Source organism: Lampris incognitus, chromosome 6 (assembly GCF_029633865.1).
Source record: "Lampris incognitus isolate fLamInc1 chromosome 6, fLamInc1.hap2, whole genome shotgun sequence".
In the NCBI taxonomy this organism is placed as follows: Eukaryota; Metazoa; Chordata; class Actinopteri; order Lampriformes; family Lampridae; genus Lampris; species Lampris incognitus.
This window is the reverse complement of record NC_079216.1, coordinates 39,063,877-39,083,672: the sequence shown is the minus strand read 5'-3', so window position 1 is coordinate 39,083,672 and position 19,796 is coordinate 39,063,877. Positions and strand designations below refer to the sequence as shown.

Genomic DNA, 19,796 nt, shown 5'->3' with positions numbered 1-19,796 from the left:
CCAGTTGCCATTGCGACCCGGGGAGCGCTACGATCTGTTTCAATCACAGCTACACCGGAGCTGAACAGATGGGGGAGGGCGCTACCAGCCTAGCGAGAGGAGGGGTGCGCTCTTTACCTAACGCCGGACATAAAACAAGTACGGGAGTTAAAAAAATATCAGATGGTGCTAATTTTGTTCGCTAAGTGCCTGCTGATATTCCGAGTTACAAATGTGGACCGTTGCTATTGACAGCCTGTGGTAATCACAAATGTCTAAACTGAACACTACCACCTCGGCTTGATAGTGCCGTCGTCGTTTAAAGGGAATGCTTGTAAATTGTGAATGGGCTTCAGAGCGCTCCTGAAATAGTTTTATGGTGCAGGTAGTCACTAACTACTCGACAGCCTCACGTTGTCGCTTGGGAATGCAGACATACGCCCCCCCCCCCCACCTATATGGCTTAACCTGAGTTCATTCTTATTCTCTTGTTTCTTCATCTCCCGAGACAGGCAACGTTTGATGCCACTCCCTACCCCACCCATTTATTTTGTTGTAGTAGCAGCGCAATTTCCCCCAAAATCCAGCTGGTCTCGTGTTATTACAGCTGAGTGGAATGGAAAGTAAGGCAGAATTTGTTTTGCAAACAGCCGCGCCGTGTGTGTGTTGGGGGGGGGGGGTTGCCATTTATTGTGCTGCAGCTCTCCCTGTAGGAAGCAGTGGAAAGTGCATGTCGCCGGGACGTGATGGTGGCGAATGGGTTAGTTTTCTCTGGTTGCCTTGGGAACCTGCCAATTAACGCCGTCAATCAATAACTTTATTGTACCGAATGGGGAAAAACTGTTGCACACAATACAAGAGACCGTCACAGTGCACAGTAAGACCAGCACGCACATTTACATCGAGATACTATAAACTTTCTCAGTATCAAAAGGGTAAAGGAGCACCACTCCCTTATAATAACTCCAAACGTGCATAACTGTGCAGCACGGTGGCCCAGTGGTTAGCGCTGTTGCCTCACAGCAAGAAGGTCCTGAGTTCGAACCCCAGGCCGTCCCAGGTCCTTTCTGTGTGGAGTTTGCATGTTCTCTCCGTGTCTGCGTGAGTTTCCTCCGGGCACTCTGGTTTCCTCCCACCATCAAAAAGACATGCGTGTTAGGGTCAATACTCCTGTCAGTATCCCTGACCAAGGCAATGGAAAGAAGAACTGGAGTTGGTCCCCGGGTGCTGCACGGCGGCTGTCCACCGCTCCTAGCTACACAACTAGGATGGGTTAAATGCAGAGAGTAAATTTCATTTGTATGTATGTACAAAATGATTAATAAAGTGTATTCTATTCTATTATAGCAAAGAAAGTTAAATCAGTTCACCCTCCCCCCAATTTTATTTAGCCAATTACCCCACTCTTCCGAGCTGTCCCGGTCGCTGCTCCACCCCCTCTGCCGATCCGGGCAGGGTTGCAGACTACCACATGCCTCCTTCCATACATGTAGAGTCACCAGCTGCTTCTAGTGAAGAGTTTCGCCAGGGGGACGTGGCGCGTGGTGTAATATTTGCTAGTAATATTTGATTTGCTAATGTCCCTTACGGCTTTCCGTAGCGCCACAACAAAGTCACGTGATGTACGTAACAACGTGAGAGGGAATCCGGTTGGTGAATAAACACCCAGCACGAGAGAAGTCGTCCTTGCTTTATTAATGTTATAAGTTAACATAGCCAGAGGGCACAGATCATTACATGGTGTCAGAGTAGCGGAGTTTAAATACCCAATATGGATTCGTACGGCGTTCCAGCGCCACGGATGGACTGGGAATCGGCGAACTTACCTGAAGCATGGAGACGATTTCGACAAACAACGGAGCTAATGTTCAAGGGCCCCCTGCGCGGGAACAACGAAGAGGAGAAATGCAGCTACCTCCTGCTCTGGATAGGGGAAAAAGGGCGCGATGTGCACAACACTTGGCCACTCAGCGGAGAACAAGCCAAGAAGCTAGAAACGTACTACGATAAGTACACTGAGTACATCACCCCCAAAGCAAACCCGATTTATGCCAGATATAAATTTCATGAAAAGATGCAGGGAGAGAGTGAATCCTTCGAACGATTTGTAACTGAGCTAAAGCTCCTAGTCAAAGACTGTGGCTACCCAAATGCCGACGAGATGGTCAGGGACCGCATCGTGTTTGCCACCAACTCACCCAGAGTGAGAGAAAAGCTACTTAGCCAGGGAGCTGAGCTAACGCTAGAAAAAGCCATAGATGTAGCCCGCTCACACGAGCTAGCAAAGCAACAGCTAAAGTTTATGGGCAAGGGCAGCACACATGAAACGGTGCACGCAATAGGCAGAAAGACTTAAAAACCGAACGCACCCAAAGCAGCTAACGCCAACTTCAGACAAAGGGAGGGTAACATTAGCACCGCCGCCAGGGCGTGTAGCTATTGTGGAGGGCTACACGGCGCTAAAGCCACTTGCCCAGCTAAGGGTAAACAATGCATTAAATGCAAGAAGCTCAATCATTTTGCTAAAGTATGCAAGTCTAGCTCCCAGGGACAGACAAAGTACTACCGCGGCACAGTACATGCCGTCGGAGAGAACCCAGAAGAGTACACCACTGACAGAGAGCAGGAAGAACTGTACTTCGACAACATTACAGTGGAGAGCACCGCTGTGGGAGAACAGACAGAGCTGTACATAGACTGCATCTCAATAGAGAACAACGGAAAAAGCAACGAGCAGGCTTACGTAGAGGTTGGAATTGGCACACCTCCACAGAAGGTAAAGTTTAAACTAGACACTGGGGCACAGGCCAATACTATTCCCACCAACCTGTTCCAGGCGCTGTTCAAAAATGTGACACTGAAACCAGCAATACACAGACTCACTGAATATGGAGGAGGCGCGCTGAGCGTGAAAGGCACATGCAAACTCAAATGTAAGTACAGAGACAATGCAATGATGCTGGACTTTTACGTCATTGATACAAATGCCCCACCAGTCATGGCAATGAAAACATGCCGTGACCTAAACTTGGTAAAAATAGTGATGGCTGTGAGCGAGGAAAACAATGTCACATCACAGAGCATAATGGATGAGTATGCAGATGTTTTCCAGGGAATAGGAGAGTTCCCAGGCGAGTGCACCTTCCGCGTCACACCAGATGCAACGCCGGTCGTCTGCCCGCCACGCAGAATCCCCATCGCCCTACGCAGCAAACTGAGGGACGAGCTTGACAGCATGGAGAAAGGCGGCATAATCTGTAAGGTAACAGAACCCACAGAATGGGTGAATGCACTCGTCATTGTTGAGAAGCCAAAGACAGGCAAACTTAGAGTGTGTTTAGACCCCAGAGCTCTTAACAAAGTGATACAACGACCTCACTACCCCCTCCCCACGCTGGAGGACGCCACCACAAAGCTCGCTGGAGCTGAGTACTTTAGCGTGTTAGACGCGCGGTCAGGCTATTGGGCCATCAAACTGAGCACTGAATCCTCAATGTTGACGACATTTAACACAGTGTTTGGCAGGTATCGTTTCCTCAGACTGCCATTCGGAATCGTGTCCGCTCAAGACGAGTTCGAGAGACGCGTGGATGAAACATATGAAGGATTGGACGGTGTGACGGCCATAGTGGACGACATACTAGTGTTCGGCAAGACTAAAGAGGAATATGACCAGCGTCTCAGAGCGATGCTGAAGCGCACAAGGGAGCGAGGGGTGAGGCTCAACCCCGACAAGTGTCACATATGCGTGTCCGAGGTAAGCTACTTCGGCCACACGCTCTCACACGAAGGCATCAAACCAGACCCACACAAGGTGAAGGCGGTCAAGGACATGCAACCCCCACAGAACAAAGCAGAGCTGGAGACAGTCCTCGGCATGATCAACTACCTCGCCAGATTCGCTCCACACCTCTCACAGATAAACTCACCCCTCAGACAGCTTCTGAAACAGGACAGTGAGTTTGTGTGGGATGCAGTCCACGACAAGGCGTTCCAAGAGATGAAGAATCTCATTACACAGCACCCAGGTCCAGTACTCTCATATTTCGACCCGCAGAAAGAGCTGCGACTCCAAGTGGATGCATCCAAAAGTGGCCTTGGGGCTGTCATGCTCCAAGATGGCAAACCAATTGCCTATGCGTCCAAGTCACTCAACAGCACTGAAGAAAACTACGCACAGATAGAGAAGGAGCTCTACGCTGTGGTCTTCGGCTGCAAGAGGTTCCACGAGTACATGTACGGATGAAAAGTGATTGTGGAGTCAGACCACAAGCCTCTGGAGGCAATACTAAAAAAGCCACTGGCAGCAGCACCACCCCGGCTGCAACGGATGATCCTGGCGCTCCAAAAATACGACATCCAAATCATCCACCGCCCCGGTAAGGACATACCGGTGGCCGACACACTGTCACGCAAGTCAATAGAACACCACGACAGTGACCTACAGGAAGGGATGGAGGCCCAAGTGCACACAGTCCTCAGCAACATCCCTGTGAGCGACACAAGACTCACAGAAATCAAGCAGGAAACAGCGCAAGATCCACAGCTCACCGCACTCAGACGAGCCACACTCACTGGCTGGCCAGACACAAAGAAAAAGTGCCCGCCCAGCATCCAGGAATACTGGAACCACAGAGCAGAAATCTCAGAAATGGACGGTATGCTGTTCAAAGGTGAGACAATCATTGTCCCCCAAAAGCTTCGCAAGGACATGATACAGCGCATCCATGCCAGCCACCTTGGCGTGGAAAAAAGCAAATGCCGAGCAAGAGACTTACTGTTCTGGCCTGGCATGGGGAAACAGATCGAGGATGCGGTAGCAGACTGCAGCATATGCCAAGAACGGCGCAGCGCAAATGCAAAGGAACCAATGATGTCACACGCCATACCCGAGCGGCCGTGGCAAGTGATAGGCACAGACCTATTCACATGGAACTCACAGGACTTCATAGTCACTGTGGACTACTACTCCAGATTCTTCGAGCTAGAGAGACTTTACAGCTGCACCTCATCTGCCGTCATCATGAAGCTGAAAGCAGCAATGGCTCGACACAGAATCCCCGAGACTATAATCAGCGACAACGGTCCGTGCTACAGCTCTGGTGAGTTCTGCAACTTCTCACAGACATGGGGTTTCTCACACACCACCACAAGCCCCCACTACCCACAGAGCAACGGCCTCTCCGAGAAGACTGTCCAGACGGCCAAACGCATCCTGGACAAAGCCAAAGCTGAGAACAAAGACCCCTACATGAGCTTACTGGAGTATCGCAACACACCGGTGGACAACCTGAAATCACCGGCACAGCTACTGATGAGTCGGAGGCTGCGGTCCATTCTCCCATCAACAGCAAAACACCTGCAGCCACAGATCGCCAGTCAGGAGGATGTTCACAAAAGGAGAGAGGTATGTCAACAGCGCCAGCAGGCATACTACAACCGAACAGCCAAACCTCTGCCCCACCTGCCCGCAGGAACACCAATCCGCTTCCGGCAGGAGGATGGATCCTGGAGACCTGCAACTGTGGAAAGACCAGCGAACACAGACAGGAGCTACCACATCCAAACCAAAGAAGGTCAGATCTACCGACGCAACCGTCAACACCTGCGACAAAGCAGAGTGAACACTCACACTACACACACACACACACACTTCACAGCAGACTGTTACCAGCTCTAACAACAACACACAAGCCCATCAGCAAGAGCATGCTGAACCTCCAGACACAAACAATCAGCGACAACCAGACACACAGCCTGGTTACACCACGAGGTCAGGTCGCACGATCAAACCAAGACAAATCCTTGACTTATGAATGTTAAAAAAGAGAGAATTTTACACCAACCTGTACTATACCTGCTATGTTTTGAAAATAAATATTTACAGCGTTCACTTACCTTGTGTACCTACCTGCTGTTTGCAGTTACCAGTAATGAAATGAAAAAAAAAGATGAAATGTTATTACGGTGTCACATTTAGACAGTGAAGGAAATGTTTTACACTACTTTGTTGCAGTCCAGTTATATAAGAGTTCCACTTTCATATTCTTTCTTATTAAGATTGTATTCGCTTATAAACGTGCTCAACGTGGTCTGTAGCTCTGCAGAGAGAGCAGCACTTTTCAGAAAAAGGGAGATGTAATATTTGCTAGTAATATTTGATTTGCTAATGTCCCTTACGGCTTTCCGTAGCGCCACAACAAAGTCACGTGATGTACGTAACAACGTGAGTGGGAATCCGGTCGGTGAATAAACACCCAGCACGAGAGAAGTCGTCCTTGCTTTATTAATGTTATAAGTTAACATAGCCAGAGGGCACAGATCATTACACGTGGGAAGATCAAGCTGTTCCCCCAGCCCCTCCCCCTCCCCCGAACAGGCGCCCCGACCGAGCAGAGGAGGCGCTTGTGCAGGGATCAGGACACATACCCACATCCGGGTCCCACCCGCAGACTCGACCAATTGTGTCTGATCTATTGCAGCTAGCTAACTGTGCATTTGTGTGATCAGAAACTAGAAGTATCTATCGATAACGTTAGCTAGCTAACTAGCGGGTACCGATACAGCCCTCTGTCTCCCGCTCCACAATTAACGTTACAGGTAACGTTAGCTAACCAACCAAGTGAATTGTAAAATAAGCTCCGGTAAATAGTTTAAGTATTGATATCACATATGGTAAAAATAATTATTTCTCCCCGATATTGCTGCAATGGTAACTACGAATGAGTTGTTCATTCACTCATTCATACTGTCTTACATTGAAGAGTAAGTACACTGTAATATACCTCTCCTCCCGGACTTACAAAATGGTTGCACTGAGTCAAAACACCTTTCAAAAGACAGCATAATTTCAGTGTTTTAATAGTGGGGGTAATTGGCCAAGTACAATCGGAGAGAACAAAACAAAAAAAGGGGGGGACGTTGTGTCCAGATGAATTGATTCAACCTTCTTTGATTTTCTTACCTGGATTATTGAGCATGCATAAAGACATAACTGTACATGTGTATATATGAGAAGTATATGTGAGAAAATGCAATCATTTGCATGGGGGGGGGCAAACAGTAGTAAGTACTGAGAATTGCTGAAATGTTACCCATAAACAGAACAACCAGTGGTTGTCAAAACAAAGCCTGAAATAAGTGGCTTGGACTAGCCAAGAGGATCCACCATACACGCTTGCCTTTGGATTGCACGTATTCTGATGTCCAAATGACATTATTTTCTTTTTTTCTTTTTTTTTTTGAGGACAATATCAGCATCCATAAAACCATAAGTAATGCAGACAAACCAAAAACAGTTTCTATTAATAACAGGTAATTGAAATGGCAAGTTGGAGATAAGTGTAGATCCTGTTTCCAAATACACTTTGACTAATAGAGATGACAGTTCTTCTTGTTTAACCTACCTCCTCCAAAATGAATGTTTAACCAGACGTCTGGGTTGTACAGCAAGTATTTATTACATGGCAATTTGACCTGTATACTGTACAGTTTCTTTAAAAGATGTGTACATTTTAGCTGGACAAAGACAAAAAAAACAAACAAAAAACCTTGGAGAGTAAATCTGACACATAATAAACCATTATAAACCACATAGTCAGAAGAGCCCATTAGGAGTTTGATGACCATAACCCACTAAAATGCTGACGTCCTCTCGCTGAATGCTTAAAGTGTACATAAAGGCTTCACAGTCCAGATCCACATAAGTCTAGCCCTTTGATGGTCTGGAGCCCTGTGATGGTCTGGCGGCCTGTCCAGTGTGTCTCGCTGCCTGCCGCCCAATGACTGCTGGGATAGACTCCAGCGTCCCCGCGACCCTGGGTAAGGATAAGCGGTTTAGATAATGGATGGAATGGATGGATGGTCCAACAGAAGGCGTTAAAGGCCATTTTACTTGTTACAACAACTGGGGAATGAGATGGCCTGTTTTTTTCAGCGTTACTGAAAGAAGACAGGACCACAAATCACCATCCATTTCCACTCAGGATAAAGAAAACAAGGGCATAATTGGGGAAGAAAATTTTTTTTGGGGGGGGGCATTTAGATGGCAAGGACAACATGCAAAAATAAACTCACTACCCCTTGTAGCAATGCTTATGAAATGCAAGAAGAATAAGCAATCATTTCCTATGACAGCACAAGTGACCTGTTGCTCACACATGTCTTATCACCTTTTATTATAAGTAGCCCTGTTGCAAGATTTTCTATGCAGAAACAACCAGAAGCTGTTTTAGGTTTTACCATTGAATAGATTAAAAAGGAAAATCTCTATGAATATTTAATTCACTGTGGTTTTATATTTTTGCAGCACATAGCCTTTTTTTTATTCTATTGCAAGATGAATCATCTTCTATAATCAAAAGCCACTTTACTTTAGATATCTTTGCTGCAAAACTTTCCTTGTTGATGATGCAAACTGTTACTGGTAGGGACTGTTTTTAGGTTGTTTTTCCATGAACAGGAATCAATTCACCGGTCAATGCTCATTAATGTGTAGTTGAAGGGCAATGGAAAGCTTGGCAATGTGTTTCCTTTAGTTGATGTTCTCATATAACATTTTAACCTTTTACCTCTTTTTTATGTATTCTCTATCAATAAAGCCTTCTAAGTTGTGACACTTGTGGTATAGCCTGTCATTGTAAACGGAGTAGTCACTGTAAGTCTCTTTTCATTCTTGGCATATGCGGTATCCCGGGGCATTATGTAATTCTAGTGGGCTACTGTGGAACAGAGGGCTCAGTATAGGTGATGACCTTTTTTTTTCTTTTCTTTTTTTTTTGGTCACATTCAAATTTGTGCTCTTAAAATTAGCTTACACTGGAATGTAATTATGCTGAATTAAGTGCCTCTAGTTTTGCCTGTTGCATGTGCCACTGTAATAGCTACATAGGCATGAGTTTATGTCAAGCTGTGTTAGTCCAGCGTTGTGTTGCTGGAGCTGTGTCACGGGGGGAGTCACAACCAGAGGGAGGGACTTAGGCAGGAGGACAATGCTGGTGTTTGTGCAACGGCCCCTGAGTGGCTGCTGGCTCTCTCAGATCGCTCTCGCTTGACTACCATTGCTGTTGCACATTGTTTAAGTGAAAGGAAAGCAGACAGCTTGATCCTGCCGGTGGGATGCGCTGACAGAGGTACGTTGCCGTGCCCTGCTGTTGAAACTCTGTGATGGATGGAGTTTTCTTGTTTAAAATTGCCTCTGTTTAATGCTATGCTGTGTAAATTGGTGAGTGACCGGGGTGCTCCGGGGTAGTTTTGGGGATAAATTGAGGTTTGGGAGCTAGCTGGCTTAGAGTGAGACACTTCTCTGTGTTTTGGCAGGGGTACTAGTGTGTGTGTGTGTGTGTGTGTGTGTGTGTGTGTGTGTGTGTGTGTGTGTGTGTGTGTGTGTGTGTGTGTGTGAAAGGAGCTGAGCTGAAAGAAAGTTTCACAGAGAGGGGCTCAGTGAAAGGCATGTGCAGAATGTGACTAGGATCCATCCAGCACTGCAAAAGACAGAGCTCGAAGAAGACGAAAAGGAGGGAGAGAGGGAGAGAGAAAGGGAGAAAGGGAGAGAGAGAGGGAGAGAGAGAGAGAGAGAGAGAGAGAGAGAGAGAGAGAGAGAGAGAGAGAGAGAGAGAGAGAGAGAGAGAGAGAGAGAGAGAGAGAGAGAGAGAGAGAGAAGAAACTGTGGTTATGATGGAGGATGGACATCAAAAGATATAAATTTCCAAAGATGATGGCCATCTCATGATGATGAGAGATGACGAAAGATCATGTGTTTCCTTCCCTTACATTCAAAAAGAAGACACAAGCGAGGATAGAGTGAAGGTTTACAGTGGTAAAAATAGACTGAAGGGGTATGAAGGTGGGGAGATTAAGGGAGAGATTAATTAGGGAGCTAAGGGGAAAGCCGGAAGTGAAGAGGGGTAAAGAAAAGAAAGAAAGAAAAAAAATGGAGCGAATATACAGCGTATTAAGTAAGAGAGATGGGGTTATGAGAGTTCTGAAATCCAGAAAGGCTTTCAGTGGTGTAATCTATAAAACATGCTTCTAAGGCTAAACCGTGGCCTATTATATTCGGAGTGGGGGTAGGGGGGGGGAGCTTGTCAAACTAATTTTCCAAGTTCACCTCAAATATCTGTTTCAGCCCTTTGTTAATGGTGGATTTCAAGCAAGGCAAAAGAATACCGGTAAGCCCCTCATCTTTCAGTTCTGCCCTCCTTGGTAGATCAAATAGACTTATCCCTGTTAGCTGGCAGATTAGGAAGACTTAAAATGTTCTGTCTCCATGTGGCTGTCCCAGGATATGCTACTATTCACATTTATGAATGACCAAGTCTGGATTCTATTGTCATAACAGGTGTGTCAATTCTCTGCCAAGGCTGTTCCACCTTAATGCCATTGCAAATGTCCATTTGACAGGGCTCAAAACCTTCCATCTGCATTGTGCTTTTGTTCTGGATAGTGGGAGACAGACTGGTTTTTGGTGGTGAGGCAAAGCAAAGCAAAGCAGACGGGCTGCCCAGAAGAGACACAAGTCCAACCGTTGTGGGTGGTTCCACATTTCAAGCAAAAGGAAGTTCATTGGTGTCAGATGAGGGAGATGTAAGAAGAAGGTTTGGTGCCATAAGAACGTGTTTGAGCTACGTTGGCAGCATCCCGGAGGTTGGTGAGCAGGTGAAGGCTCCGTGTTGGCGTCACATTGGGCTCTGTGCCACCACGTAGGCGGGAGGAGGGAGAAGAAGAAAAGGAGGCAGACAAGAAAAGTGGGTCTGGGCCTGGAGCCCAGCCAGAAGTAGGATGGCGGAGCAGAAAGTTAGGTAATCACCCAACTCTTTTTTTTTAGCTTAGTGCAGAGAGATGCAAATATAATTCCCAAAATATAAATTTCATTTATCAATTAAGACACAAGAAGGAACACTGTCGTTCTCATATACCCTGTCTTTATGTATTTTTTTTTATATTTGCTGTGTGTTATATTCGAGTGTGAGTCTGTCTGAGTAACTAGGTGCCTGCTGGTCTGCACTGTTTGTGTTTTGTCCGTGTATATGCATCAATAACACTTGCATGGCTTGCACTGAATCCTTTGCATGGCTCGAGCAGATGAGTAAACATGCATGGGTGTGTTTATGAATGCATGCGTGATGTGTCTCTGAATTTCATCCTTTTGCAGCCTCCCTGCTAAGCTGATTAATGGGGGTGTGGCAGGGCTGGTTGGTGTGACATGTGTATTTCCTATTGACCTGGCCAAGACCCGCCTACAAAATCAGCAGGGCGCCCAAGTCTACAAAGGAATGTGAGTAGGGCTCCCTTGGCTTGAGATAACCAACAAGATCAATGATACCAGATTCACGGAAGTAGAAATAAGGGCTTTCGCTTTACACGCTGATTTTCCTTCTCATTTGAATCTAGTGTCAACTTCAGCATCTCTGGACAAGACTTTTTGTCCTCATTATTGTTACACACTTTCTAAGGGAGAGAATTTTTAGTTTTGATTTGAGTTCCAACAAGGCAACCAGGAAAAAAGGTTGTACTGAAATGATGCTGCATTTCTACATTTCCCTATCCTGTTTTTCACATTCAAAAGCAGACTTGTGGTAAACAGACATGAAAATCTCACGAAAGATAAAACAGCTGGAAACATCAAGATTTTAATGAAGAGTGGTTTATAATAAACCTTCCACAGCTAAAGAGACTCCAGTAATGTGACTTCCCTGTTTCACATCCTTTTCCAATGGATCACCAAATGGTGGAGCTGAAAACTTTAAACACGTGAGGTCATTTCAGTCCTTTTATGGGCAGTTTTGTAGAAACCATAGTTCAGGGATCTCAGTTTGTATTATTCACAGCACAGCTGTTTATTCTACCATATAGGATATTTGCTCATTTTGAAATGTTTTGACACCTATGCATCACCTTCATGCATGTCTATGAACAGAAAGTATCATCTTACAGCACATATCATAGTTAACTTTAAATACGCAAAAAGAGAATCTACAGAAGCAGAGAAAAACAAAGGCTTGGGGTCCTTAAACAATACCCTGGATTCTCCGTAGTTCACATCAGGATGTTTGGGCATGGCAGCCTGTGGTCAGCAGCACAATTTTTTCCAAACTGGAGTTTGCCATCATGAATCATACAGGGGAAAGTAAAAGTCAGGTCACTCTGTTCTTTCAGGCGCACTTGTAAAGCTTGCTCTCTTTGGTGACTGCATCTGTGAAATATTATCTGCACCATTGCACTTTATTGCCTCTTATTTCACCTGTATATAGTCAATCTTTGTGTATATATATCCAAAGATTGTTGTGCTGTTAATCTATGCTAAGTACACCGTGAGAGCCACGAAACCGGAGTCAAATTCCATGTGTGCGCAAACTTACATGGCCAATAAAATCTGATTCTGATGACAATAGACCCTTTACACATACATACTTATATGACATCACAACTTTCAGCAGCCATTCTGCCTAAACACTGTTGGTCAGACAGAAAATTGGCCTGGGGACCGAATCGATGGCTGCAGGGTGGATCCCCCAGCATCTTTTCAACTCGTGGTGTATTTCAATTAAAGCCTAGCTGTTGCTGCTGATGTTTGCACGATAGTGAGTAACAGAGAGCAGCGTGAAAGTGAAAATTGGTTCCTTCTCTTCTCTGAGACATATAGCGTCATGTGGCGATAGATTAAAGGGAAGAAGAGAAGAGAAGGGGAGATTTTATTTTATTAATCCCCACTGGGAAATTCATCCTCTGCATTTGCCATGTAGCTACAAGCAGTGGGCCGCTGCCATGCAGCGCCCGGGGCCCAACTCCCATTCTTCTTGCCATGCCTCAGTCAGGGGCACAGAAAGGAGTATTAACTTAACATGCATGTCTTCTGATGGTGGGAGGAAACCGGCACACCCGATGCAAACTCCACACAGAAAGGACCCTGGGATGGCCTGGGGTTCAAACCCAGGATCTTCTTGCTGTGAGGCAACAGTACTAACCATTGGGCCACCATGCTGATTTTGCCCCTATTCTGCATTGACTTTACGACTGACATGTCTGTGAATGTTCTCATTCATCCAGGTCATGGTTATCCAAAGGAGTTGAATCAAGTGTAACTGGACTAGCTCCGATAACGACGGGCGCGGCCATAACATCGGTACACAAAAGAGCCACTCATATCTATGGCTCTGTTAGCGACGGGCGTTGGTAAACATCAGATAACAAAGAGCCACGCATATCAATAGCTCTGACAACGACTCCTAGAGGATAAATTCTGAGTTTCATCACCAGCCAGTCAGACTAGCTTGGTCTAGTCAGAAAGGCACGAACTGAGGAAGCCTCTTGGATGAGAGGCGAAACGTCTTCACGGATATATACCAAGTCCAGCTGCACTTGATTCAACTCCTTTGGATACGACTGACATGTGTGAAGCAACTTTGAAAACATCAGAAGGTGGCTGGTTGATAGGGCGTGGCCACTAAGTGGTCAAAAGCACAATCACTGCTAGACTACAGTACTAAACTCAAAATGCATTTATTATTAGGTCAGACATAATATCATTGGAGAAGTAGTAAATCTGTGCATGACTGTCAGTAAAACTGGGATTATGTGAAATAAAAGTTGCAATAAAGTGACCGTGGCAGAGGTATATCGATACTGTTGGAAGCGTTTTACCTATGCATTTATTCAGGCAATTCTACCATCTTGCAAATGAAGTCCCTTCTTGACCTGAGAAGCATGTACCTTTCTTTTTGTCTTGAAGGCTTGATTGTTTGGCAAAGACAGTGCAGTCAGAAGGCTATTTTGGATGCTATAGAGGTATTTTTTTTCTTCCATTCTTAATCTCTGCTGCAAACTCACAACTGTTGATTATTATGAGCTTAATTTGACTACCCACACCCTTGTTTCTACTCTGAGCCCAGCATCTTTGAGTGGCAAGCCACGTGTCACTGCACAGGTTAATGATGTGTTTGCCCTCTGTAGGTGCAGCAGTGAATCTCACTCTTGTCACACCAGAAAAAGCCATTAAACTGGCAGCCAATGACATCTTCAGACAGAAGCTCTCTAAGGATGGGTAGGTTGTTTTTGTGATTCAACAGCGCATTAGACAGACATTAGACACTATGATAAAGTATAATTGAGAAAAAACATAAAATTCATTACGTGAGGTATGCGTGACATGGAACACTAAGCACAGCTATTAATTCATAGGTTAGCATATTGAAATAAATCACATTCACTTTTCAGCATCTCTGAAGTTGCATCACTGAATGCTCAAATTTAAATGTTAGAATTACTTGTATGACTTAGGCCCATAAATGAAAAAGGTTGTGACCCGCCCCCCCTCACTCTTTTCACTTTGTCTACAGAAAATTGCCACTGTGGGGTGAAATACTGGCAGGGTGTGGGGCGGGGACCTGTCAGGTGGTTGTCACCACTCCTATGGAAATGCTTAAGATCCAGCTACAAGATGCAGGAAGGCTAGGTGAGTATGTCTTTGTAGAGTGCAGAGAGGTGCTGCAGTGCTCAGCAAAATTTCATTTAGTGAACGAAACCTAAAACACTCAAGCACTGTTGTGGTGGCCAGTGATACAGAGAAATTGCAATAACAAAAAAGTCAATGAGATGAGGATTCTTCAAAATAAGACTTTTATTGACGTATTAACAAAGTCTGAGTCAGGTCTGCAGAGTGACTGAAAATGAGACAAAAGCCTCCCTGTCTTTATACCATTTACAAATCTAGCGAACAATCTACTTGCATCAGTCAATGTCCTGCTGTTAATCAGGGCCCTTGTAGATCAGGACATGTTGGCGGAGCAGGAGCCTCTCTATCGATGCAAGGATGACATTAGGATGTCTTCAGTCTTCCCCCTTTGACAGTCTAATGGTTGTCTTGATATGCTGCTACTACTGCCACTACTGCTTTCTGCATAACAATGGTTACACTAACATGATGGAATGTCACTTGTCCTACTTTTGGGTATAAACAAGTTTATCTTCTACTATCGTTCTGTCCTAGTTATATGGTCTTGTGCTACTTGCCACAATTGCTTGTCATTCTAATCACATGAAATGACAGATGCCCACATGTGCCCTTACATAATACCATACCATCAAATTTGTGTCTCAAATACTTCTTACTGCATATCTACTAAAACTGATATCTGTACACATTTGCACTTGCATTTGCATTTGTACACATTTGTAAGAACTATGTGAGCATAAGACTATGCATGTATGAGTGAGTACATACGTGCATAACAGTTTATCAAATGCATCCTGCATGTCCTTCCTTGTTCCCATTTCTGGTAAAGTAGCGAGAAAATGGAAAAGCTTAGAAAGGGCAATGGGGACACTAAGCTTTTAAGCATCAAAATATTTAGCAAAAAGGAGAACAGACAATACCGTTTTAGTTTAATACACCCACCTGAAGTAATACTTGGGGTAGTATTGGTCGAGGATCAATGACCACACCGGGTTATAGAACTCAGGTTTAATCGTGGCTCAGTAGGCAGACGTAATAACCATACATGGTAGTGGTGTAACCATAATAACAGTCCGGGTAGTACATAACACCTAGTGTAGTTCCAGTGTATATACATGGCGTTATATCACTACATCCCCCCTGTTTAGTTTTCAATTTTTACAGTATCAAAATACAAACATATTCAGAGCCCTCCTTTTGTGTGTGATTGTCTCTACTCATAGTCCTTGTAGTGAGCTGGTTTGGAAACAGCTCTTCCATATCTTGTGCGTACTGTCTTGTGTGTTTCACAGTTTTGGCTGGAAGAAGTTCCAGCTGCATGAGTGTCCGGTTGAGGTTCTGTGAAGCAGGTTCTTGCGCTCCTCAGTGCATGGGGGTGGTGAATTTCCCGCAGGTGGCTCCTGCCACGTCTGAGTTTGTTCCCATTTGATGTTTGCACAATGTAGCTCCTTGGCTCATCGCACTTTTGTATGACGGTGGCTGGATACCAAGTCCCTTTTTCCTTGTTTAGGACAGATACATGCTGTCCGGGACCGAGTGGAGGTTGTTCTCTGCCGCTGCTGCGGTCATGATGTTCCTTCATGTTTGCTGTTCTCTGCTCCAGGTGGAGTCGGTTTTCCTCCTTGCCTGGGTCCCCTCGACTCAGCAGCAGGGTGGTGACTGGCCTTCCAAAGATCAGTTCTGCTGGTGATGGTAGTTTACTGTCGATGGGTGTTACTCTGACCTGTAGTAAGGCAACTTGTATGTTACCTCCTTGTCTCATGGTTTTCTTCACAATGGATTTGATGTGTCGCACATGCCTCTCAATGAATCCATTGCTTTTTGGATAGTGGGGTGAGCTTGTCACGTGCCTGATTCCCCAGTCAGCCGTGAATTTCTGGAACGCGTGCCCTGTGTACTGGGGTCCATTATCTGTAAGTATCTCGTCAGGCCTTCCAAAAAGAGACATGTACATTTCCATTTTTGTGCAACTGCCCGGCTGGACACAGGCATGGGCATTTCATCCACTAGAGGGAACTTAGAATATCTGTCCACAATCAGTAAATACTGATGTCCATCGATCTCGAATAGATCAGAAGCTAGGGATTGCCATGGTTTTGACGGTGTGTTGTGTGGGTTGAGAGGTTGCTTTGGATTTGCATCCTCATGTTCCACGCATACGCTACATGACCTGCAGACTCTTTCGATGTCATCGTTCATTCTGATCCAGTAGACACTTTCTCTCGCCAGTCGCCGTGTCTTTTCGATGCCCTGGTGTCCTACATGCAGCTGTTCGAGTATAGAATCAGTCATGGAGTCTGGGATGAGCACCTGTCTGCCTTTGAATATGACTCCTGCTTCAACTGCGAGCTCATCTCTGAATGACCAGTACTCACGTAGTTGTCTTGGTAGAGCTTTGATGTTGTCTGGCCATCCCTGGTGGATCAGCTCTTTCAGTGCATTGAGTCTGGGGTCACTGGTGGTTTCCGTGCGGAGTGCGTCCTGTTTCTCGGGAGAGAAGTTTATCATTGCAACAGTGAGCATCTCTGGATCCTCGACTTCTGCCTCTATTCCGTCAATGCGCTCATCCAGCTCGATGTTGCTGTTGTTCTCAGGGTTGGGTAGTCGGCTGAGTGTGTCTGCCAGGACCATCTGGTTTCCTGGTCGATACGTGACCTCGTAGTTGTATCCTTGTGTTTTTATCAGCATTCGCTGAAGCCGTGGCGGGGCGGCATGCAGTGGCTTTGTGCATATGGTAACGAGGGGTTTGTGGTCTGTAACTACAATGAATGACTTCCCATACAGGTAGGTATGGTATCGCTGCATTCCATAGACTATGGCCAGCATTTCTCGCTCTATGTTGCTGTACCTGGATTGGCAGTCGTCCAGTGTCTTTGAGCCAAAAGCTATGGGTCTTTTGTTCTGCACTAATGCCACGCCCAGTCCTTTCTGTGATGCATCGACCTCAAGTGTCAGAGGTGTGCTTGGATCATAGTACTTCAGGCAGTCATGTTCGTTGATAACTGATTTCAGGTCCTCAAAGCTCTTTTGGTGGTCAGTGTCCCATGTCCAAGGCACGTCACTTTTCAGCAGCACCCTCAGTGTGTGTGCTTTGTCTGCGAACTTTGGAATGTAGGGTGACAGGTAGGTCAGCATCCCCAAGAATCTGCTCAGTTCATCTTTGTTCTGGGGTGTCGGCATTTTCTGGATGTCCCTGATTTTGGCTGGGTCAGGTTTGATACCTTTGTCTGTGTACAGGTTGCCAAAGAATGAGATGCTTGTCTGTTTGATTGTGCACTTGTCACTGTTGAACACAATACCTGTCTTGGCTGCTCTCTCCATCAGGTTGATCAGGTTCCTGTCATGCTCCTCTTCGCTTGCTCCGTAGACTGCGATATCATCGGCTATGCTGACGACACTGTCGAGCCCCTCCAGGATTTGGTCCATCTTTGCCTGGAAGAGATCTTGAGAGACACTGAGACCAAATGGCAAACGTTTCCAGCAGTATCTACCAAATGGAGTTCGGAATGTGGTTAGCAGTTGTGACTCTTCCTCTAGGTGTATTGACCAATATCCAGCTTTTGCGTCAAGTTTGCTGAATATTTTTGCATTTGCAAACTTCGGGTTCAGTTCCTCCACAGTAGGAATCTTGTGTGGGCATCTCCTAAGGCTGGCATTAAGCTTTTGGGGGTCTAAGCATATGCGAAGGGAACCGTCTTTCTTTGTGCTGTATGCCAGACTTGAGCACCAGTCTGTGTGCTGTTCTACTTCTCTTAACACATCTTGTTCGACTAGGTTATTCAGTTCATCTTTCAGTTTGTCTTTGATGTGAATGCTGCACTTACGTGGTGGGTCTATGAATGGTTCAGCATCCTTTTTCAGGAAGAGCTTGGCCTTTCCACTGAAGTTGCCAATTTTGTCAAACTGGTCTGGGTATGCTCTCTTTAGGTCTGCACTGTTAGATATGGTCATTTTGGGTTTTGTCTGTCTTGTGTTGACTTTTTTCTGGTTTGCATGTCCTTTCTCGGTCACTGCATCTACATTGACAGTCACTAGGTTTAACAGTTCACATGTTGGCAGCCCAACTATGGCTGGCCCTGGTACGTCTACAACATAGAACTTTGCATTGATCCATTTGGATTCTTTGTACTGGCATGGAATGTCAATGGTGCCTAGGCAGGGGATGGCGTGACCACTGTATGCAGATAGCCTCCTGTGAGTTTTTTTCAGTCGTTTCTGGGTGCATGCATTTTCACCGTACATCTGCTTGAAGGTACGCAATGGGAGTGTGTTGCCTGATGCACCTGTGTCTGTCTTCAGACGTAGTGTGTATCCACGACCAGGTAGGTCAGGTGGTGTCACCTTTAGGACTGTGTACGCCTCCTCTCTGGCCGGCTTGCTGTCTATGCTATGCATGCACTTTTCACTGATAGTTCTGGAATGGAACTGTTTCTGGTAAGTACTTTCGTTCTCACTGTCTGTTTCACTGCTACTCTCTACAGCATGTATGCGAGTCCTGCTCTGTTGCTTTTTGTCTATATAGGTTTTGCGCTTGTGCTGTTTGTCTTGTGGTGTGTGTGACTTACTTCCCCTGCTCCTGCTCTGGCTGGAGGGTTCCTGGCGCTCTCGTTTGGCCTTCCTGCAGCACCGCTCCCAGTGACCCTTTGCACCCCACGCATTGCATTCATCATCATATGCAGGACATCGACGTGGTTTGTGGCTTCTCCCACAGTACGACATATGCGGTCCCTGTCCACAGCGTGGATTCTCTCATTGTGTGACAGGCTAAGTTTGTCTAACTGTTCATTGCCTGCTGTCAGGGCTTCATATTTTCGTCCCTCGGCCAGAACCTCTGCTAAGGAATATCCTTTTGGTTTGCTGTATAGATCATTCCTCAGGGCATCATGGGGAGTGCTCGCAATAATAAGCTCAATCATACGCTCGTTAAGCTCTTCGTCTGAAAACTGACATTTCTGTGCTAGTGTTCTGGCTCTGGTCACAAAATCATCAATATTCTCATCTGGTTTCTGTCTGTGTTGCATCAGTTGCAGTCTATGGATTCTGAAATTTACGTTCAACTTCAGCTGTTTTTCAAAGAAGTCCCATAGTTTGGCAGGCTTTTTCTTTTCATCATCGGTGAAACCACTGGCGTTCAGTCTTTTTAATCCTTCATCTCCGATTCCACGACATATTTTCCTAGCTTGTTTAGCTGCGCCATTTATTTCTTCGTCTTCTAAATACAGAGACATTTTCTGTTTATACAGTGAAATTGCCTCACCCAGGTCCGGGTCTGACCAATTCATCGTCGGTAGATGCGATGCCATGACGTCTCCTGTTGCTAGCTAGCTAGTTAGCTTTGCGGCTAGCTCAGCTCCGGCGCACTCTT

The 19,796-nt window shown here is 45.7% G+C and overlaps 1 protein-coding gene across 1 annotated transcript in view; it reads left to right on the top strand.

The window, feature by feature from the left end:
- Positions 1-10,758: 10,758 nt before the first annotated feature.
- slc25a18 (solute carrier family 25 member 18) overlaps positions 10,759-19,796 on the top strand; it is a 14,520-nt gene continuing 5,482 nt past the window's right edge. Inside the window, exons 1-5 of the mRNA XM_056282026.1 lie at positions 10,759-10,778; positions 11,132-11,254; positions 13,709-13,764; positions 13,930-14,020; positions 14,316-14,431. Of these exons, the coding sequence (XP_056138001.1) occupies positions 10,759-10,778; positions 11,132-11,254; positions 13,709-13,764; positions 13,930-14,020; positions 14,316-14,431 (406 nt within the window). The remainder of the gene's footprint in view (positions 10,779-11,131; positions 11,255-13,708; positions 13,765-13,929; positions 14,021-14,315; positions 14,432-19,796) is intronic.